Source organism: Cynocephalus volans, chromosome 5 (genome assembly GCF_027409185.1).
Source record: "Cynocephalus volans isolate mCynVol1 chromosome 5, mCynVol1.pri, whole genome shotgun sequence".
NCBI lineage: Eukaryota > Metazoa > Chordata > Mammalia > Dermoptera > Cynocephalidae > Cynocephalus > Cynocephalus volans.
Window position 1 is genome coordinate 66,614,382 of NC_084464.1, and position 24,128 is coordinate 66,638,509.

The following is a 24,128-nucleotide window of genomic DNA, read 5'->3' on the forward strand; positions in this document are numbered from 1 at the left end:
ATTTAAATAAATCATGGGATAAATTAAAAACAAGAATAGGACAAGCAGAAACTAGTAAGCAAAAATAATCTCTCTTCAAAACATACAGCCCCTTAGCATTTTAGTCCTGACATACTTAGTGTCTCTGCCTATCACCACCCTAGCTTCGCACAGCCCTACTGCGCACTTGGCATTGTTCTTTCTAACCTGCAGGCGCTCGTTCATGTTCATGCCTGCTCAGGCAGATGTGTTTTCATGCTGGGCACCGCTGGGCGCTGCTGTTTTGAAACTTGGCTTTCATCAGCGTTCTAGGGCAGATATCCACTTGGAAAGACGGACAGAAGTCTGACAAGTCAGGGGCTGGAAGTCAGAGCTTTATCTCTCTCAGAAAGAAATGAATCAATTTTACTGTGATGCCAGAGTGCACCCTTAAATAAGAGCAAGCTGAACCCTCTGCTTGTCACATCTACCTCTGAAAAACATGAAGAACTGTCAGAAATTTTACTCTCTTTATATACTCTAATTCTTGGTGACTTATTAATCCACTAGTGTTTGGGGATATTCTTAGAATCTCCTGGCTACTGGCTCTTGGTTAATTCTGTTTCATCCACTTTTGCTCTTAAGCTACTTACACATCAAATGCTTTTGTGACATTCTTTTGATCTAAGTTCATCAAATCCAGTCTTCCTTGTTATTCTTTTGAATGAAAATTAAGAATAGGGGTAATAGTGAGGCTTATTCAGCTAAGATCTATTACCAGTTGTGGTTTTCAGTAAAAAGATTTCATTATGCTTTAAAGAAAATTTAAACTATACAAACAAAACAAGCAGAAACTAGTACAGGTATGCGGCATTTTTATCATTTGAACCATTTCCACTGAAAACTGAATATAACAAATAGAAATTCCTAGAAGGAATTAGAAATAGAATTTTCTAACATAGATTTAGTGGAAAATATAATGTATTTAACAGTGGCCTTTTTAAATAGATGTATAAGAACTGTCCCTTGTAATCTCTTCCACTAAATCATATTACTTTATCATTCTTATTACCTATGGCATAATACAGGCTCTTCATCCTCTTTAGGATAATATACTAAAACTACAAAACAGTTCATTTGTTATTCCACTCTTAAGCTGTTTTAATGTTCTAAATCTAAAACCTACAATTTTCCTTACTTTAAAAATGACTATTTTCATAGATGGCTAATTCTAAGTTAAGTAGCTAATGTTGTCCCTCACTAATTTCTAGCAAGGGGCCAACATCTTAGTTGGCAGAATAAGGTACTATTCATTTAGTCATTTCTTGTATTCATCAATAATTTTCATATAACTTTGATGAGTATTACTCTTCAAGGTTGTGCTATCACAATTGTTCTGGTCAATAGTTCCATTCCTTGAAATCTCGTCTGCCTAAAGGAAACAGTAGTTACATAGAAGTATAAGAAGACTTGAGAATCCAAAACAACCACCTCCATTATTTAAAAGGTACGTGATGTTAAAAATATTAGTTATCCTTTGAGCCTCAGTTTCTTATTGATAAAAACGTAGACAATCTATTTCACAGGACTGTCATAATTTTAAAAGCTAATGCATAAAAAACAGCTAGGACCAAATCTGCTAAATGGCCAACATTCTGCAGGTATTTCTTGGGTACCTACTTTGTGACAGTTACTTTTCATGAGTCATTTTTATTCCATAATACTATAGATTACCCATATTATATAAATTTCTCTTCATTTTTATAACATATAATAGTCTTTCAAGAAACATGAAAATTAGAAAATTAAGTTTACTATGGAAAATTTTAGGATACTGAATTGTCAGTAAAAAAAAGTTCTGTTTACTGAGGTTGACATTCTTTTCATTTTCAGAAGTCACACAGTATTTTTTGTGGTAACATGAATAAAAACGTGCTAGACAATCCAAATGAATGTACTTGATTAATAACTTAACAGTATAATTTATATCATCATAAAATCTGAAGGATGCTATTACTCTGTTCCTATTTCAAATAAGTATTTCTAAATCTTCAGAAGATATTAAGCACAAAAAACCTTACTAAATCACTTGTTACAAATAACACTGGTTTACTTTTAAATGACAAATGCTATTTGTTTTCCTTCTAATTGCCAAAGAAATACGTCCTATTCTATCCAGGGTATGCAAACCTGCTGCAGAAGGGTAGCCACATCCCTCCTTTGATCCACTGCAGCAGTCAGGAGGTTCTATGCTGCTAAGCCCTCACTCCCTCTTAAGATCCTTTTCAACCAAGTATTCCATAGGGTTAGACTTGGTGTTTGAGTAGAAACCAAACCCATGTGCATCTCAGATAATTTTATTTACAGAAGCCAAACAGAATCCATAGAAATAATAAAAGTTTTTATCTAAATAAATATAAAAATAAAATCCAATTAAATAGATATTTCCACAGTAAATCCAAATACACCACAAAATTTACAGAAATAATTATCAAGTAAAAACAACTGTTGGATGAGGGAAATATGGTATATCTACACAATGGAATACTTACTCTACTATAAAAAAGAATGAAATACTACCATTTGCAGCAACATGGACGGACTCAGAGAAAATTATATTAAGCGAAATAAGTTAGGCACAGAAAGAGAAATACCACATGTTCTCACTTATTTCTGGGAGCTAAAAATGAATGAATGAATGAATGAATGAATGAATGAATGAATGAATAAATAAACATACAAACAAATGGTGGGCAGCGGGGGAGAAGACACAACAATCCCAACAATTCCTTGAATTTGTTAAGACAAGTGAACAGAGATGACGTTGATGGTGGGGGAGGGAGAAAGAGGAATTGGTAAAGGGACATGAAAATAACTACATTGTATATTGATAAATTAAAAGGAAAAAAAAAAAAAACAACTGTTAAATAAGACACCACTCTCTAAATGTAATTATTACTGTCCAATAGCCAAAAATCTGCTCATGGTAAATTGTTTATAACTTAACCTTTTGTGTCTTTGGAGTAAATCAAGGCATTTAACAGTAAGAAATACATGCAGTTCAACCCTATCCATTTAATTCTTATGCATTCTGAAAGAAAATAACTCAGTTGCTTTTTTTCAGTAAAGAAAGGCCTGAGGTCTCTAACTAAAACTAAAGTTCTACAGATCAAAGATTTCTTCCAGTGAAAGAAACCACAGTAATATTTTATGATGCACAGGATAACTTAACAGAACTTCAGCAACAAAGAAATCTTGTAAGCATTTAAACAAGATATACTGTATTTTTACCGAAATCTAACAAAGGAAAACAAAAACTAAGGAAACCAAAGTTCAAAGTTAGAGTGAAACAACTTCTAAAAAGAACACTCAGCCAAAATAAAAGTTTGAAACAAATAACATATACAAGGTTCAAATTCTCACCTAAAGCAATAAGAGCTCTATAACATCAAATTTCCTAGGAAATTTTAGGATCTTTGACATACACAGTGACTTATTTAAGTATTTAGGAGAAAAACACACAGCATATATATATATGTCAATTTGTGCTTATAATCTTTTGTGAATATTGAAGAGGTAATACTCAGAACCATTGTTTTTAAAAGTAAATTATTTTAGAAGAATAGAATGTTTTGCTTCTATCTAAAAAAAATTCAAAGAAGAGAGCAGAGCACACCCTCAAAGATGCATCTTGACATAAATTCTTTAGGTACCACAATTGAAATACTTTTATTCAAAGGCCACAAAGATTTTATCATCCCAACTGTAGAACGTGTCCAATTACACCACCTTCTGATATCATCATTTTTAAGCCACCTGGGAAGTATAGTAATAATGGCAATGTGTGTAACCACTATACCTTCTTGGCACCGTGTTACTCTAAAAGATCTAATACTTTATTCTAGACAAGTGTAGGCAAGTTGATCCTGGTTTTTCTTTTTAATTGAGCTACCCCCCTCTATTTAAATGCTGTTCCATAAAGAAAGGAGACTATTATAGTGCTTTAAAGTAGGGGCTCTTGGGTGTGGATACAACGGGGATTCATTGAAGTTTTGTAGATTTTGAAATTCTCAAAATAAAAAGGGAGAGAGAAGAGTTAAAAAAAGAAAGAAAAGGAGAGGCAGAGGGAGAGAATGGGATTTCAAGTCAAACAAAGCTGGGTTTAATCTTAGGTCTGTAACTTATTAGCAGTGCGATCTTGGGAAACCTCAGTTCCTCATCCATAAAATAGGGGTAATAACAGTTGCTGTTTTATAGAATTGCTAAGGAGATTTGAATGACATAATATATATAAAGCACTTGACAGAATGCCTCACATGCAGAAGGTTATCAAACCATTAACTATTCTATATATTATTTTTATTGTAATCAAGTAAGTCAATGAGTTTACAGCTTAGTCTTTAGGCTTAGTCTATTTAGTAATAAATTCAGTTCTTCAACGACATGACATAATCTTTGCAAAACAAACAAAAATTACTGAGATCAAATACATAGTTTTCAGTAAATATTTTCTGTAGATTTAGCTTCTTGTAAGGCAGTAAGACCATAGACTCAAGAGCCAGGGTGCCTAGGTTTGATCCTAAGTCTGCCCCTTGCTAGTTGTGTGACGTAAACCAAGTATTTCTCTGTGTGTTAGTTTCTGTCTGTGACCTGGGGATGACAGTAGTGATGTTGCGAGGATTAAGTGAATTAATATATGTAAACTGCTTAGAACAGTGCCTGGCACTTAGTAAGTGCTACGTTAATGTTAATATGGATTTAGTTTTTAATAATTCTCACTGAGAAACTGTTTACCACCCCAGAATTGGCCATTATTGAGCCCAGCTACTCACTAGAGTAACTAGACTACAAGATATAATTTGAGAACTTGTGAGCTATAAATCTGAACTAAACCCTTACCTTCCTACTCCTCAGTTCCCTATAGACACAATCTTGGTCATCTACCTGCAGATTCTACATATCAGAGCTTACTATCTGCTAAATTACTGGCAAAATCTAAAGACATGACAGCTATATTTATCTGTGTGTGTTTGTGTTATGTGCATGTGGGCGCACATGCACACGTGTGCACTGAAGTTTAGAGTGAAGACCTCTAAGCAGTGGGAATGTTATGTTTTTTCTAATCTTCTGCCATGCACAGGTATTGTTTCTAAAATAATAAAAGTTTGTCTTAAAATTAAGAAATAAAAGAAACACGCCTCATATTTGTATAAGAGGGAAAAAAACGCCACAAACTCCATACCTGTATTTATGAATGATGGCATTAAATAGTTTTCCATCTCTCCAGCAGGTAGTGAAATTTTCACACCGTATTCCAGCATAACCCTCTGTTGCCTGCTGTGTCCACAGTAACAATCTCTCTTTAGCAGACATATCCTCTGACTCTCCAGTAACATGGATATCAGATATCTAAATATAACAGAAAGTGTTAAACCATTAGGAAGGAAGAAAGCTTACTCAGATTAAGAACCTACTATGTGCCAAACACTTTACAAGTGCTATTTTACTTAATCTCATAACTCTCACTTATAAGCTAAATATACTTTCCCCATTTTACATAAAGAAAAACTGAGTTTCAAAGACGTTAACAACAGACTGAAAAAGTCAGATTTAACCCATGTGTGTCCAATTTAAAAGCACCTGATTTATTTTTGCTATACCAAAACTTCACAGCATTAAAAATTCTACATTCGTCTTTACTAAGCAGATCTGTTAAAACAACTTAAACATTTTTCCAAGTTCAAATGGATCAGAAGTAAAATTTGTAAGTTACTCCACACTACCACCTGCAGAACAGAATTTGATCCAACAGGTATTCTGTGTAAGGCACAAAGAAAGAAATAGTACCCTCTCCTATTAACTACATTATATAACAATTTGGTTGAAAGTCTCCGATTTTCTCATGAGTCATTACTCGGCTTGCTCAACATGAAACCTTTATCAACTGATTTTCCCCCTGGCTCTTTATGCATTTTCATTAAGTTTTTTAAAAGTCTCTTCCACTGAATAATAAAAAAAACAGGTCACCAGTTTCCAGGATTTACATTTTCCCAAGAGGGCCTCTTTGATAAGGGTCCTACTTAATCTGCTGATAATTACGTTAAGGCACAAAGTGACTTTACCAGAGGTCACACAGTAATTCCAAAGCTGGGATTAATGCCAGTAAACAACTGTTCCCTCAATCAGTGCAGGATGCAAAGCCAAGTGACCAACAAGACAGGCGGCAAGCCAGAACCAAGATGAGCAAGTAAGAGATGGAAGCAAGACATGGGGAGGTGCAAATCATCCTGTAACAGGAAAAAACCCTAGAGTCGAGTCACGAGATAGGCTTTGAGCTCTGGCCACACGTCCCATAGCTTTAGATAATTCATCTCATGTCTGTGAGTCAACTTCCTCAGCCATAAAATGAGGAGGTAGGAGGCAGAAGCAGATAATGTTGAAGGCCCTTTTCAGTTTAAAGTCTTACTAAGAGACTATAAATATGACACAGAACTCAGAGGTCAAAATAGGTAGAGTCAAGACACTGAAAGAGGAGAATAAAAATTCTCCAGACGTCAGAGGCTTTTACACGTGGCAGTGCTGGGCTCAAACAGGAAGCGCTTTATTCCTCCCAGCGCCACAAGAGCCAGAGGCTGGGCCAGCCCAGGGACCTGGAGCAGGAAGGCTGCGGCAGTCCAAGCCCTCGCCAGGCCTGGCAGGGGCTCGCACACCCTCTTTCCAGGCTTCAGCAGAGGCTGTAGTGCCCCGTGGAGCTCCACTTGCAGCCACAGAATAAGACACTCTTCTTAACAAATGGCCAGGATTTGAAGGTGGAGCAAAGCATCACAATTTTAATCACCTTTCCTAGGAATCTATGCCAACCTCATAGCAAGGGAGAGAACTGGGTGCATGAGCAGATTATACAGTATATATAGGAGGGGTTTCTTTTTTTCATATAGGAAAGAAAGCAGAAAAACCACCAATATTCTTCTGCCCAACTTCCAATGATATTCTGGTCTAAAACTATGCTAGAGTACCTTTCTGGCACCCTTTCTGGCATGAGTATAAATCTCATCTCCACCTATTACATGCTCAAGTTGCTTAACTGCTTAAGACTATTCCCTCACTTGTAAAATAATGATGATAATAATTATTACACTGTGTTGTGAGAATTCAACATTAGCACAGTGTAATTAATAATGTCTGGCACGTAGTAAGCACATTCTCAATACAGGTTTGCTGTTTTATTGTTGTGGCTATTATTATTTTTTTGAAAAAAGGAGAAGCAAAAACTTGGCTTCATTATTCTCCCAATTATTTTCTTATAAAATAAGTAAAAGATAAAGTTTTAAAATCTGCCCTCAAACTAATTAAAATCTATGAAAACAAGGGTTCGGAGAAACTAACTTAGAATGAAAAAGTTGAGCTTCTAGGTAAATTTCACAAGTCCCTACAAGCCTTTACAAATTATAAAATCAATTGCTTCAGGGAACCCTTACAATGCTGGAGCTATGTGGGTGGTATTTATAGCAAAATAATGAAAAGGGAAATAGTGGGGGAGAGGGAGGACTGTTTTCTGCTGATTCAAGGACATTCCATGCTAGTCTTTTTACAAAAGTAATTACCTATTAACTAGGGAAGTCAGTAAATTTCAACTACAAGGTACCAGTTTAATAGGTTTGAGTGCTACACAGCATTTTACCGGGGGAAGGGTGTTAGAGGAAAAGTTAAGATGTCTGAAAATGATCTAAATATCAACCAAGAGAAAACAATGTATTCTTATTAAATAAGTTTCCAATAGATGAATTTGATTGTTACCTACATACACGCTATTTCAGACTGTTACACATGCACACACTATTTAAAAAGCTATATAATTTGTAAAAGCATACTCAAATATGAGAGGTCTTTAAAAAGTTCATGAAAGGATTTGTATTATCTTTTAATTCAGATTTTCCACAAACTTTTTGAAGTGCCCTCCTATGTTATGAGCCAAGGTTTAACATATATCAAACACTAACTAATATATTAACTCGTTTTCAGTTTCTCCTGCTATTCCCAATTCCACCATCCCCTCGTGACAATTTAAGGTATTTATAAAAATATACTGTTAACCATTAGCAACTGGCTATCTGAGTACATCAGATTTTTCATGATATAGTGTAACCAAAACTAAAAAGAAAAATAAATTAAATGCTAAAATTTGTAAGTCTGCAGTTGTCATTCATAACCCCTAATTTAAAATCTGTGTGGCAGGTCAATGATAGTTCCACACTCAGGTCAGATTCTAGTAAGTAATCAAGACACCTCCTTTCAAAACCTGGAGGCAATACAGTGATGATCAGAGAGGGTTTCAATTCATGCTGCCTAGGTTTAAAGCTCAGCTTCAACAGTTAACAAGATGAAGGGCCTATGCTGTTTTCATAAAATCTCTCCAAAATTCATTTTCCTCATCTTTTAAATTTCATAATGATATAACAATGTCTACCTCCTTGGGTGGTTCTAAAGATTAGATTAAATAGTCACATCAAGTGCTTAGCACAGTGTCTGGCACATAGAAAACTCTATGTTAGCTTCTCCCACCACAATTATATTAGCATTTGCTGCTTAGAGCTTCTCACCAACAATCTGTCAGCTAGCATAAAAACAAACAAAATACTTTATACCAGAGATCCTTTTGGAAACTTGAAGCCCTCATGCCTCAAGTCCAAGTCATTGTTGGCTACCACCCAAATTCAAGTTCTTCCTGTCACTGAGCCTCCCATGCCCATATTTCATTTGTGCTTCATCTCTCCTGACCCGCTTGCCACCGTTCCCAAACTTTCCAGAAATATCCACTCCATGGTAAACAAAGTCTCTTGCATCTCTAATACCTTACACTGCTTGTACCTTTTTACCGAACCCCACATCTCCCCCACTACATTAACTCAAATTCAGATTCCACTGGGCCGACAGGCAACACAGATATATTCTAACTCCCCAATGACGCAAACTCAGTGGTTTTCAAACCATTATCTGGGGTACAAAGGCCTCATTTTTTACACTGTAGGCCACTTTTGTTCTACTACCTTTTTCCTCTCCTCAAAAATAATCCCCACATTTCCCCAAAGGTTGGACACCTGGCTCTATACCTGCAGCCCAAACCCTGTCTCCATCCAGCACCCCTTTCTCATGGTCTCCTCTCCACTTCAGCCACTCACACACCCTGGATCTCATCACCTTGAACTAGCACTAGTCCCCCTCAGATATTTAACTTTTGACAGCAATTTCTTGTTCTTCCAACACTCTCATTTTCCAACTCTAGCTAAACAAATTATCTGGCTTCATCAACATCTCACATTCTCTGACTTGCCCAATTTTGTTTCAATCTATGAGCTGTAGGGGAGAAAAACAATTTTTTCTTCAACCTTCGTAAGTTCTTAGTTGGAAAAGATCCCTATGATGGAAGACATTAACAAGAGAAAAACAAACAGAGGTTTATTAAAAGTATATTTCATATACATATGGGAGACAAGAAGGACTGTGGGAGATCAGAATATGCCACCCCAAAACACAAAGGGGTGCTGAGCTGATGATAAGAAGCAGATGCAGAAAAGCCCTCTGCCCTTGCTCTGCTTGCCTAAAAGCAGGACGTAGATTTACAAAGACAAAAGGTATCTTGCCTCTCCTCTTTCTCAGGCAGAACAAAGGTTAACCACTGAAGAGAACTTTAGACCTTGTGGGCCTGGAGATGGTACCAGAGGAATATACGTAACAAACTCTACTGACTTGCCTTTATCTGCCATTTTTTTGCCTTCCCACAAGTTGCCAAAATCCTTTGGAGACTCAAAATCCTTTCCCTTTGTTTTCTCACTTCTCTAATAAGTTACTGTTCTTTGTTGAAGATGCTATATAAGCTGGAATTCAGATTCATCCCCTAGGTGTCTCCCATGTATATGTGAAATATACATATTAATAAACTTCTGTTTTTCTCTTGATTATCTGTCTTTGTTACAGGGGTTTGTTCCAACAAAGAACTTACAAGGATTGAACAAAATATTATTTTTCTTTTCCTAAAGAGCCCTCTTCTATTTTATGTCCTTCTCTATCTGTGTTTATTACATAATCCATCACTTCACCTACTTAACTCCCTTACATCCTTGTCTTTACCAGGCAACCAATCAACCAAGCTTCAGTCTTGATCAATCCAATTGCATGTCTTTTCTGCTCTCACCCTAAGCTATAAGCTCTACTCAAGAAAAACATACTACCAAGTGAACTTCTCCTACCACATATTCCAGGTCTGCGATCTCCACTAGGTACACAAAGAAAGGTGGCAATTCTTCCTGACTGGCCAGTCCTTTTACCTCTCACAATATCTCTTTCAATTCTTTACTGTTTGCCTATAACTCCCTACTCCATCACCCCTCCTTTTATGTTTAGCGAACACTCACTTTTTGATCTCCTTCTTTATAAAGAAAAATAGCCACATGAGTAAGAACTCCCCCACTTCCCTGTCCTGATACACACAAGCCTTGCTTCCACATGACTTCCTTTCCTCCTGTACTCTGAATGCTCTCACCTCCTGTTTCCTAGGGCTCTCACTCTAACAATTATCTCCTCTCATCAGGGTCTTTCCTCTCAGTATCTAAAATGCCCAAGACTCTTCCATCCTAAAAATACACAAAAATAAGTAACCTTCCTAAACTCAATTCCCTATTATCACTGTCTCCCCTTCTTCTCAGTGAAGCTGCCTAGAAAAGCATTCTGGTTTGGGGAAGGGGGGGTTGCCTTTGTTATCTTCACTCCTCTACCTATTGTGATTTCACTTCCATCCCCATCACTCCAGTAAAACTAAGCAGAAAGGATCAGATAAGAAGGTGGGTGAGTTCTTGCTCGTGACTCTATTTTCCCAGTAAAAAAGAAAATTAGATTGTTTGCTAAACATAACAGATGTGTTGGTTAAGGGAATGCTGAAGAATTGAAAGACACTGTGAAAGATCATCTCACAATTCCTGTTCTCACTCACTCAACAAATACTCATAAAAGTCTGCTTGTACCATTGCTACCCATTGGTGATATAACCATCCTCATGGAGCTTACAGTCTAATGATAGAAATACAACATGGAGAAGAGCTCGAAAGTTGTTTTACAATCCTTCCATTTCCTAATCCTGACCACTCTGAGACATCTGTCACTGGCAATCTTTCTTCCCTGGCTTCCATGATGTCACTCCTTCCTGGTTTTCCTCTTGCTTCTCTGGCCATTCCTTCTCAGTCTTCATTAGAGGCTCCTCTGCTACTCAACCTTTAATGCTATTCCCCAGGGCTCAAGCCTCACTCCTACTCTCTTCTCACTCTCCCTGGATAATCTCCTCTACTATGATGGCCTCAACTGCCTCCTTCACACCGATAACTCCCAAATCCCTACATCTCACCCCAAATCTTACTCCTAAACTCACCCCAACTGCCTAAGGAACACATCTGTTGAAATAGTAAAACCAACCATGTGTTGAGTGTTTAAATGAGCCAGACATTGCACTTAAGCATTCCACAAATATCATCTCTTTTAATCCTTACAACATACAATCTCATTTTATAAATGACAAAGAGAAATAAAGTGGTTACATGACCTGCTCTAGTTCACACAAACTACTAAAAGGTAGAAATAAATTTAGATTTGATTCTATCTGGCTCCAAAGCTGATACTTACTCAACCACTGTGCTATATCTTACAACCTCTTCAAACTGAGTGCATTGAAAACTAAATTTCTCTTTCTCCTTTCTGCTCTTCCTCCTATATTCTTAGCTCAGAGAATAGCCCCATCCAGTTGCCCCAAAGTCAAAATCCCTGAAGTTATCCTTGATGCCTTTTCATCCTCTGTACCCACATTCCATTGGTGACAGTCCTATGCAGCCTCATCTCTCCTCTCTCCCCTTTAAATTCACTCACCAAAGTTCCCTGTGCTCCAGCCACAATGAACTATTTCTAGTTCACTCAATAAGAATGCATTTCTGCAGGGCACTATGCATTTATATGTGGCACTCCTTACCTATAGAATGCCCTCACCAGCCCTCATCCTACTCTACCCTTTCTCTTATCCTTCTCCTTGAGGAAACTCTGGCTGATTCTATCTCCAGGGTCTGTGTGAGGTGCCCCACCATCCTCTGTGCTTTCACATCACCCCATGCATACTGCTATGATAGCAGTACATGTTGTATATCACTACTGTCTGTTGATATATCTTCTCCCCTCTAATATGTGAACAACACACATGGAAGACAATGTCTTATTCATCTTAGTATTATAGTACCTAGCTCATTCAGTGCTTGGCATATAAAAGACATTCAGTAAATACCCAATGAATAAATTATTTTGTAATTAGTCAGACACCTTTGGAATCTGCATTAACTCATTCAGGCAACCAGGATACTCCTGATCACTTCTGCTTTACCATATACTTCAAAGTCCCACATGGGGAAAAGAAGCTTTATTACCCAGTGGATATGCAACCCCCAACCAACAAAACTGACCCACCTATAAAAACGTCACTCAACCAAATGGATTTTGTCTGCTTATTATTTATACAATACAAATGACACATCTGACAACATTTTCCAAAAGATTTATCTTGGCCCTGTGTAAAAACAACCAAAATCTAGTATTTATCCTCCAAGTTCAAGGAGAATGTAATGGGGAGTAGTCAACACACTTAAACAAAACGTTTTTATATCCTAAACCCAAGTGAACTGCAATGTCAGTCCCAATTTAAGACATAGTTATGATAGACCTAGAATGATACCATGCTCAGCAAAGTTTCCCCCTTCCTCCAGAACTGTCTCAAGGTTGATGGCAATCTGAGGGCATGACCTGTCATGTCTTGGTCTGCCTCTCAGGAGCTCCCTATTTTTTTTTTTTTTTTTTAGCTTATTTTATTTAACTTCAACTATCTAAGCAACTTTACTACCTTTTTTCTGGCTTATCTGCATTAAATGTGAAATTTCACTAAACAGTTTATCACAGATTTTGCTTAAGTGTATTATTATTATTATCAGATACAATTTGTTCAACTCCCACATGAAAATGGTACAGAATTAGCTAAAGCAAATTATCACAAAAACACCCCAGTCATCATGTACTTTTTGCTATAGGCACATACACTGAATAGGCCCAATCTTTATTTCACTTGAATCATGAGGGAAATGTTATTTCTTCCCCATGGAGTAAAACCTAAGAAACAGTAACCTACCTTTTACCACTGCTCTACTTATGTGTATTCTTTTTCCAAGATATTCCAAACTTAAATTAGAAATAAGAACCTGCAAGATTTTTATGTCAAGTGCAAACATTTTCCAGAACTCTGACAAAAGCTGGTCCTGGATTATAAAAATACTCAACATAAGACATTCTCAAAAACTGCCTGTAGTTGTTAAGAAGTGGGTCTGCAAATGTGGATTCTAAAAGTATTATTCCTACTGGTAATAACACAAAAGCTCAAAAAGTCTAACCATTTGGACAGAAGGGCCTCAAACTCATTTGAATTAGAAATTTGGCTGGTGGCAATATATTTAGCAAAATAATTTTGAGACATCTAAGACATAAAAAAAAAAAAAAAAAAAAAGAATCCAGATACCCAATATATAAAGTCATTTTCACTGTACAGGATTCTGGGCCTTGAGAATAAATGAGTCACAACTTCTATTTTACCTTTTCATTCCATATAAGTAAGTTCGAAAACAAATAAAACTACTGAAAACTAACCTCAGACTAAAAAGAAATTGCTACCAGCAACAAAAAACCCTCATACTCTTTCCTACATTCACTGCTCTTTCCCCCACATTACTCCTACTTTTAGGTACAACACTGATACTTTACTTCAGATTTTCCCTTTTCCCTCTTGGCAGAACTGAAACAACATCCAATGACTGAAACACCAATAACTGGTGCTAAAAGAAGGTGCAGGGACTGTAAGTGAGGCTCTGAGGGAGAGAGGAGTTTGGACAGGCAACATTCAAACACAAGGAATAAAGCTTGAGCCCGATGCACACAGTTCCAGCTGTGCAGTTTCCAGATATATCCCTGTTCACAGTCAGAGATGTAAAATCACATGAGTTTTATTTCATTGTGCAGGTCTGACCAAGTGCCTCATGGAGCATGGTCAGGCAGTCTGAACAACAGTCGCTTGAACGAACAGCTGAAGGACACAATAAAATGCCTGAGGACAAGCAGAATATTTAGATTCTGCAATCTAGAAACCAGAGAAACCAGTACTGGAGCTCTCAAAGCACAAAAGGATGTGTTAATCCAACTTCTCTGAATCCTCCTCACATGCATTTGCTCGTCTTGCCAAACATTCACTCATCGGCTAGTTTCCCACATTGCTAGTGAAGATATAAGCACCTAAAAATATGGTTATGTTAGCTGTCCCAAGAGTTTTACAGGGAAAAGGGGGTCTTATATTCCCATTTCCTCTCTTTTCCCACTACCAAGTTGAGTTGGGGCAAGTATTCTGTCTAATCCAAACGATTACCTCTAGTCTCCAATGTCAATACCAACAACATCTTTTAAAACACAGTCATAATAGGCCTAGAATAACACTGGGCTCAAGAGAGCTTCCACTTTCTTCTGGAACCAAGCCTCAGTGTCTGGATTAGTAACAGCCTCCTAACTAGCCTCACTGCACCAGCTCTTGCTCTATTCTCATTCCCTGTCCAGTTTGTTCTCTTCTCTGCAGCCACAGGAATCCAGTTCAGTCTTGGCTGATCTATCCAGATCCAAGACATTCTCCTCCTCCTCTGTGATCAAACCATATGAACATCAAACTATATGAACCACACACTCCCTCTCTCCTGGAATCCTTTGTTCAAGCTGCTTCTCCCCTTGGAACACTCTCCCCCTAACTGCCTGACATGGCACATATGAGGTGCTCATAACCATCAGCTCAATTGGGGAGTGGGGCAGGGAATTGGAAGGAAAGAAATAATAAAGAAAGAAAAAGTGTGAAAATCAGAAACACATTGTTAGAGGGTGAACAAAATCAATGCCATTTTGTGCCCCTCCTCCCATGTTGACTCCTGTATAACCTCACTAACCAGTTACAACTTAACCTTAGGGCAAGCTGTAAAAAGGAACATAGGTTTCAGGGAATAGATGATTACAGCAGATGGCATCAGTGGTCTGAGCACTACATCACAAGACCCCCTACCTCATGAATCCCAAGACTCCTGGTGAATGAAATTATCAACTTAAGTTGTATATCTCTGCGTGGACCTGCCTGCTTTCTTCTTTAGTTTCAGAATGCCTTCTCAATTTGAAGGGCATTAAACTTTAACTCCCTCCTCGCACACATATTTCATGTTTTCATTTGGTGTAAATTAGCTTTAACCTGCCATGTAAACTTTATCATTTTAGAAAATTAAATGGTTTCCAGTTAGCCTCACTTTCCAATAATAGCAGAATACCCTTGACCACTGCACAGAAGTGCCCAGCAAGGAGCACAAGCCTAGAAACCACTCAATGAGAACCTAATATCAAGTAAGAAAGCTGAGCTTCATCTGAATCTTTTCTCTAAAATGATCCCATAAAGTTGGCACAGTATATAATGTCAAAATGTCTTCCCAATGAAAGAAAACAAGCCAATATATCCTATCCCACAGCATACTCTGATTTCATTCACAGCTTATTGTTAAATGACCCATTTCTGCTAAATGAATTGTGACACTGTCACCGTGTTAGTCAGCTGAATCTGTAAATGTGAAAGTCCTCTGAGCAAAGTCAATGCCATCAGACAACTGGGCAATAGGAACACCCTATTTTTATAGATGCTGTCATGGCTATGGCATGCACTGAGTGCACAAGAACAGCCAACTCCAAAGTTGGCTCAGATACCTCCTAAAGGCTTATTCACATTTCAAAAAAATGTATGTATTTCATAATTCCACACAAGGCAAATCATGCAACTTTTATTTAAAACATTTTTTAAATACTTACATAATTTATTAAAAAGTGTTATCAAATTTACTATTTAAATGATTTATGTAAAAGTGGAAAAGGCAAATCTCTGAAGTTAAGAGAACTAGGATAAATAGCTTAAGGATATAATGAAGATTAAGGAATAATGGGAAATCAAGCTGACAGAAAGCTGAGCTGTTTGGTGGACTCCCTCATGTCACGGCTGAAAAAACTGATGCTAAAAGAGGTGTGACATAAGGTGCCTGGGTCTCATAGCATGCTGGTAGGAGGCCTAGGGTATGAACCCAGGTCTCCTAAATTCCGGCTCAGGACTTCCCAACAGAGAGTGAAATTTCTCCTTTGCATTTAGAAAACAAATCTATCCCTACAACTCAAAGCGGGGTCACTCAGTGGGTGCCACTAATCTGGCTTCCCTTCAGAGCACACGCTGCTGGGGAAATGGCTACACAAGTGTAAGTCATGAAAGAGCATCCCCTTGCTTTCCCTCAACTCCTGAAGTCAAGACCCTTCCCACCAGAGCTTCTCAACCTCTACATTGACAGGTAGCTAACACACAGCATAGCATACATTTTCAGAGGAAGATACACACCTGGACCTCTCACATGAACTGGACGTCAAGGTACATAAAAACTTTCATCACTAGACTAGAACAGACCTCTTTAACTGGCAGCCTTTCCCCTCACAGAACAGCAGATCTGCTCTGGCATTATGTTCATTATGTTCTCTTTCTCTCTCGTATCAGAGCTATTCTCGGTAATGCTTTTGAAATGTATCTGTAGTAAGGTGTAAATAACCAAAATTAGCTTCGAGAATTGGTTCCTCCCCGGAGTATTTCTGTTCCAACAGGTTGACCAAGTTTTAAGCTAACTGTGGAAGTTGGGGAATACAATCAGCACTCTGTCTGACACAACAGGTACTCAGTAAATAATGCTGAAGAAATGAGTGGGAGGATGAGTGGAGGTGGGACCACAGGAGGACGGAAGGTGGCAGCCTGCTCTGGCTATGCAGGAGGCCTATGTCCAAAGGAGAGAAAGAAGGCCCTTAAAACGTTTTGAAGACAGAGCCCTTCTATTCAGAGGATGGTTACAGGATGTTTCCTCTTTTCTACAGGAGCAGAAGACAGTAAAAGGATAAGAGTTACAAAGCGCTGTAAAGTCTCCTAAGCCTTTTTCACATATGACTTCATTTAATGCTCAAAACAAGAAACCACCCCAGTTTTACAGATGTGGACGATAAGACCTGGGTTAAATTTTAGTCTCCTGACTCAAGACCTTGTAAGTTCTCTTTCCTCTACTCCACAAACCTATAGTGACTCCCTACAACATTCCAGAAGGAGCTTTATCTACCAAGGAGCCACCTCATTTGATAGAAGCAGAAACTGACTCACAGGACACACAGAGGGTGTAGAAATGACAGCCCAGTCACATGATCTTCCATGCAGAACACAAAATCCCTATTGATTTAGAGGGTTAGATGGAAAAATGTTGTCAAACAAAAATTCAATCCCTTCATATGTCTTTATTAAAATAAAAAAGACTATTCTATTTGAGAGAGTTTAGGTATTAACAAGAATGAAAGCAGCAGGTTGGAAAAGGTGGAGCACAAGATTCTTCTCCTACCTCACATGTCTCTTAACACAGTTATTTCAAGAGTAAAAGTTTCACACTGGGAGGAAGATTGGTGCAGAGCTGTGGAGGCTGGCAACCCCATTCCTGATCTTACTAGTCTTGTGACTTCTCTCAGCCTCAATTTCCTGCTGTGTGAAATGGGAATAACAATAGGACCAGCTCATAGAGATGTTGAGAGGCTAGGATGACAGGGCTCAGAGCAGTGCCTGCCCCACACTGAATGGGGGTAACTGTTAACAAGGTAAATATTAAATTGCTTAAACTGTTTTATACACACCACTTGACACTGTGGCCAGGCAAAAGGGAATTCCATATGGAATCTGTCAACACAAGCGAATATTTCTAAGTCAAGATGTTTGCTTTCTTCAAAATGGCAATTTCTTCAAAAATGTTTTAATTATTTGGGCAGAAACAAATGTAATCAACACATTTTTAGTGTCTGCTTCCAAGTTTAAAAAAATGTGTGAAAATGCTCCACAAAATAATTTTAACTACAAAGACGGCACAAACATTTTGAAAATTCTAACTGGTTACAAACTGCCTACTCAAAAAGAAGGGTTAAATGGAAGATAAAAGCAATTTAAAAGCTGATAACATTCAAGTGCTAAAGCTCTAAATTGATGACTACCTTGAGCAAATTCTCATCTATATCTTATTCAAACAGGGAGAAAAACTAACATAAAAATAACTACCTTTATTGTAGAGCAAAGGATTTTAAACTCTTGCATGTCCATTTAAACGACAGAAGCATTATAGTGCTGACAGGGACCCGAATTCTATGAAATTATTTTAAACTCATCATGAAATCTATATGACTAAAAATAAACAAATCAATGAATGCATTTTCATTTTTTAAAAAAGATAAAATTTCAGAAAGAAATGAATTAGTCAACAATAGAATGAATGACCTTTTTCTTAAAGATCTGTGGAGCAAAGCTATCTAATGGAAGGAAAAACAAATTTAGATTTTATCCTAGTCCTTGAATTCTAAGTATGAAAGACTTGGTTAAAAAAAATAATGAATCAATATATTTTAGAGAGGTTGAATATTAACACATTCTGAGATGGCTGTTAAAATTTTTTAAGTTTTTTTTTTAATACAAAAGTCAATATAATAAAAATATTTAATTGTTGAGTATTTGGAGATTGATAATATAATCTGAGCAATATCCTCACTCATTTCCTTCTTTCAGTCACTGCACTATTAATTGGCAATTCACCAAAGGATGCAAAAGAACATAAAAGTACTTCAATCTGCATTACTTAATACAGCCATATGGTTTGATGGGAAGTTAAAATTATTCATCATCACTGCAGAAGCCTAATTTTCATGTGACTAAATTTACAGCAATGGTGCCTGTTATTTGTTATGAAAAACAATGAAATATAATACATGCAGAAAAGGGCTATGTTTTACTTATCTCAGAGTGCCTAGTTTTGGTTCAATACATAATACATAATAATAAGTGTTTGATAGAGGAATAAAGGAAGAGAGGGAAAGAGAGAGGAGTGAAAACACTGAACAAACAAAAAGGGATACATATACACTTAAGCACACAGATTCACCAAAATTTAAAACTGGAAGAGGCTTGCCTGGGGACCCGAGGTATGGAGCCTGGGACAGGACCCCCCCTCCCACAACCAGGCACACTGCCAGCACCTCGGGGCCAGGCTGGGGGCCTGAGACATGGAACAGGGGACCGGACCCCCCCCCACACACAATCAGGCACAATGCCAGAACCTTGGGGCCCAGCCAGGCTCCTGAGGCACAGAGCCGGGGATCAGAAACCCCCCCAACAACCAGGCACACCACCAGCAATAAGGAGCATGCCAAAAATATCACCTCCATGTGGGTGGCCCACCACAGTAACCATGGCTGCTGTGAAAGCAGCTAGACATCACAACCACCATGCAGATGGTCCAACAGCCACTGGAGAGCATTGACACAAGGAGAGTCACCAGCAGAGACCAAAGAAAAGAAGAGGATGTCTCTCTCCACAAAGCCCATCTCAGAGTGACAGAAGAAGCATCTGCTCTATGATAATATTGGGGGACCTGAACACACCTACCTCTCAGCATTGGACAGATCATCTAGGCAACAAATCAATAGAGTAACCATTACTCTTTCAGAAGGAGAGAAGAAATCCAGGGTAATTAGAGGGGGGAGGCAGAGGGGGATGGAGAGAGATTGGACAAGGGCCATAAAGAATAAGTACAATTTGTAACAATATATATACCAGTAATATTGATTTGATCAACATATGTCAATATTGAACCCTAAAAATATGTATAATCAATTATGATTCAATAAAAATTAAATAAATTTAAATAAATAAATAAAATAAAATAAAGCTGGAAGAGACTAGGTGATCCTCATGCCAGAGCACCCACCAACACAGCTGGTGGCCTGGGGAGAGGCCTGGCTCCCTGGCATTTGGCAGGATGGGCTCTGGCATGCAGGCTGTCACTAGAGGGTCCAGGGACTGCAACAGAGCCCAGGATGGGTCCTGTCCATCCTCCCTGGCTCTTGGCACATCCTGCCATGAAGATAGATTGTGAGGGGTATAAAAAAGTGATTGGTCTCATTCCTTTCCCAGTATTCTGAACTGTGAACCCATGTGGCCCACCTAAGGCTTACCTATTTCTGTTATTTTAGTTGTGAATCATTCTCCTGTGGAATTGGCAAAAACTACATTTGTACTGTCCTTACAAGCATGGTTCGCATCATCACATGAGTGAGGGTGAGACATGATGTGTACACACGTGTATATGTATATATCATGCAGCAGGCACATCACATTGCTGCCCAGTGGGGAAGCAACAAGTACAATAAAAAGTTGGCTCCAAAAATAAAAATAAAACTGGAAGAGATGTATATAGGAAAAGGAGGATAAATTGCATCAGTTAAGAGTTCAGCTTGATAGACAATTGTGGGCCAAATCCAAGGTCTACCACTTACTGGTTAAGTGGGTTGAGCAAATTATCTTTCCTGAGCCTCAGTTTCCTTATCTATAAAGGGGAAACTAATAAAAGAACCACTTGATAGCCTTGCTCTAAAGATTAAATAATGTAATGGTAGAGTGCCTAGCATACAGCAGGACTCAAAAAATACCATTAGTAGTAGTAGTAGTAGTACAATAGTGATTTAGTCCACTATCCTCCTTTTATAGAAAATGCAACTGATACCTAAAGAAATGAAGAAGACTGCCTAAGTCACACAGCTCTCTGGTAGTGGAGCCTGACTAGAAGAACTCAGACCTCCTGCCTTCCGGACCCATAATCCACACTGCTTAGCCGAAAACCTGAACTGAGAAGAGAATAAGATGGCAAATCTAAGCAAGGGTGATGCTGGTTCTTGAAATTGAGTCTGTTTTTAAAAACACATGAGCAGGTGCCTAAAACATAGGCAACATTCTCACGTGCTCCGCCAGAAAATATTCAGATTGTTAAATCTGGGGTAAAGTGTTTTCAACAAGTATTTTAGATGATTCTCCTGCAGAGACCCTGAGGCCACAGTTTGAGAATCAGTGCTGCAGAATAAAACAAGTAAAATGCTCCCTATCCGTAGTCCTGGCCATTAGAATCTCCTACAGAGCCCCATTCTGAGCTATTACATTAGAATCACTAGGCGTGAGATCCAGATACCTGTCTTTTCTGAAAACTCCTCAGATGACTCTTATATGTGGTCAGGTTAGGGAACCCATGGTCTGTAGACAGAGAAAACAACCATCTTTGCTACAACCAAACAAGACTGGAAAGAGGTGGGATTTGCAAAATTAAAGAAAGAAGAATGCTTTGTGGGAAGGGCTCAAGGGTGAAGGTAGGAGACCTTGTCACGAGGTACAGGAAGCATGTGAGTCTTAGATACACAAGGATCCCTGAAAACGGTGAAGGCACTGATTTCATTACTCCCTACCTCCAAATGCCATCTATCCTTTGCCACCTCTGTGATAACACTCATCCTGTACAGATGAACCTATAAACAACCGCTCCTCTGACCTCTCAGCAATTTCCTTCAAAACTTCTTTGATGATTAAATCAAGCAGGATGCTGTGCCATAGTTTAACTCAGCTAATCCCACTTACCATGATGCCTTAGGGACTTATTTAACCTCTCTGAGTTTCTAGTTTTTCATTCTGTATAAAAGGAACTGTCTGTTTTGCCTGTTTCGTAGAGTTGTTGGAATGGTCAAAAGACACAATGTGTCCGAAAGCATATTTCCAATCCCAAAGCAGTATTCAAATCTAAGATACTTTTTTTTGTTTAATTCACCTCCTTATCCTAATAAAAAACGTACATGTTTATGAGATTTATATTCAGCAGAAGGTGCTGGCTGAGTCGCTTCCACAGAGTCCCTGAGCTGGGGCAGGGGGGAAGGGAGGAGGCTGTACTCAAAGTCCATGCATCATTGCAAAGAAGTGACACACCAAACTCTCAGATACTAAATGACTATCCCATTCAGCTTTGACCTAGAACGTGTCAGGCATTGTTATGTGCCTCCATATCACAATTATTTAGCAAATCAGACTGGCAGGTTGATGACTTATTTTCACATGCATTTTCCACTGAAGTTTCAAAAATCCTTGGCATGAAGAAAATACAAAAAAAAAAAAAAAAAAGGCTTACATACTACTTAGGAAATAGACTTGAAGAATTTCCATTAATGAAAAAAAGTGTGCAGCTCACTTGAAGCCAAATTATGCAAAAAACAGTTGGAAAACATATGTGAAAGTAAAGCAAGTTCTGTTCATAAACACAGTAACAACCAAGCAGTTTTCTTTAGCATAGGCCTTTATGCCAGAACTACATAGATAATGACATAGGCTGGATGCTTTCTTTTTGAAATGAAACCACTGTAAAATGTAAACAGAACTGATGACAAAATATTGGCAAGGTGTGGTGGTGTATAAAAACAGTGACACCTTCAGGAGAACTAAACCACCAAGGTCACTGATGATTGTGCACACTAACCCTAATAAGACTTCATGCTATCACTGTGCAAAAGATCTCTGCCCAATGATACAATGACCTTGCCAAGAATGTTTAACATCACAAATACCATTTATGTCCAGATTTTTTGTTAAAATTAGGAATAGCTTAAAGAAAAAGCCATCAACTGTCAACTAGCAACATGTAGAGGTAGTTTGTGTAATGCACTTCTTAGTCCAGTAAATAAATATAGATGCAATTACATTTTAAAGTCAAGTAAAAACAACAGATAAATAACTTGTCTAAAGCTAAATATCTGTTTTTAGGAATAATGATCTCAACTTCCTGGAAGACTGTGTCATATTCAAATTCCTATGACATCCTAATCGTTTCTGATTTTAGTTGGGGGCTGGGGAATAACTCATATAACAAAGGAACAGAACAGATCAAGACAATTTCATCGGTGCCCCTACCCTCAACACACACACAGAATTGAAAGCAATTATGTGAATGTTTGTTTCTGTGCATGAAAACTGATAGAGAACCGGAACATAGCTTTTCAAACTTACGAATTAGTGAGGCAGTATTGATTGACAGTTGTTTCTCCCTACGTTTGTCATGAAGCTATTGTTTTGTAATTTAACTTTATGTATGGTACAGCTAAGTTTCCATAAGCTATTCCATAAGAAAAAAAAAAATGAACTACAGAAATTCAAAAGACACGCTTTCTCTTAAAGCAGTGCTTTTCTAAGTCTTCCACCAATAACAAAATATATAGGGTTTTGAAATTAAAGTGTGAGGAAAGAATATGGCTAGCACAAAACATAAAATCATAATAACAAACTGAAGGCTATGAATAAAATGCAGCAAAACTTTACAACTTTTACATAAGCTGATATGAAAATAGCCTTTAAAAAAGACAAATTACAAAACCTCAGTCAGATGTGAGCATGTAGAATACTTATATCTCAGACTCCACGTTTTACTTACCTCATTTCCATTTGTGTCCTTGGAAACAGAGGACACATTAGTACAGAAGGAATGGCATCTCTTTTTTTTAAACTGAAAATCATGTATTTCATGAGGGCAAAATCTCTCAGTGTTTTCCCTTTCTTGAACACTGCTATAACTTTTTGATGGGGCTTCAGTAAACCCACTTTTTTCAAGTGGTCTCTCTGTACCACAGTGAACGGAACTTAAGCTGGCTGCCTTTCGAAAAGAAGAAACATCAGTTTTTTTCTGGAATGTTATTTCTCTTGTCTTGACATCATCTAAGTGTTTCTTCCTCTTTGTGCAATATGGAGTGCTGTCTTTTTCTGAAATCCTTTCATCCAGTTCACTAACTTTTACTTCTGTTTCATTGTCTTTAGCAGAAGAAATGTTCACATGGTAAGGCCAATTGCTTGCAGCACTCGGCAGAAGTTTCTGTTTAACACCGTCAGCTACAACTTCTGTCTTCTCTTGCTGAATACTATCTTCCAGTGTGGGATTTGGGGTAACAGATTCCTCCCGTACCAGTCCCCTGGATAAAAGGGATGGCTGTTCTTTTGAAAGCCGAATGTCGCTTTTCTTTCCTTCATTTTCATTGTTTGGCTCTACTGACTCTGTGTCACCTACAATTTTGTTGATCGGTTTTCTTCTGAAATATTTTCTTCCGGTAGAATATTTTTCAGGGCTCAAAGG

General features: G+C 37.9%; 1 protein-coding gene across 7 annotated transcripts in view; it reads right to left on the minus strand.

Moving 5' to 3' along the window:
* DST (dystonin) overlaps positions 1 to 24,128 on the minus strand; it is a 424,928-nt gene that overhangs the window by 189,951 nt on the left and 210,849 nt on the right. For 6 of the 7 annotated variants that reach the window (XM_063097801.1, XM_063097800.1, XM_063097799.1 and 3 more), the window contains one exon: positions 5,201 to 5,367. In XM_063097801.1, the coding sequence (XP_062953871.1) occupies positions 5,201 to 5,367 (167 nt within the window). Of the gene's footprint in view, positions 1 to 5,200; positions 5,368 to 23,435; positions 23,487 to 24,128 lie in introns of those variants that run through there. The other variant, XM_063097804.1, reaches the window with a different exon arrangement.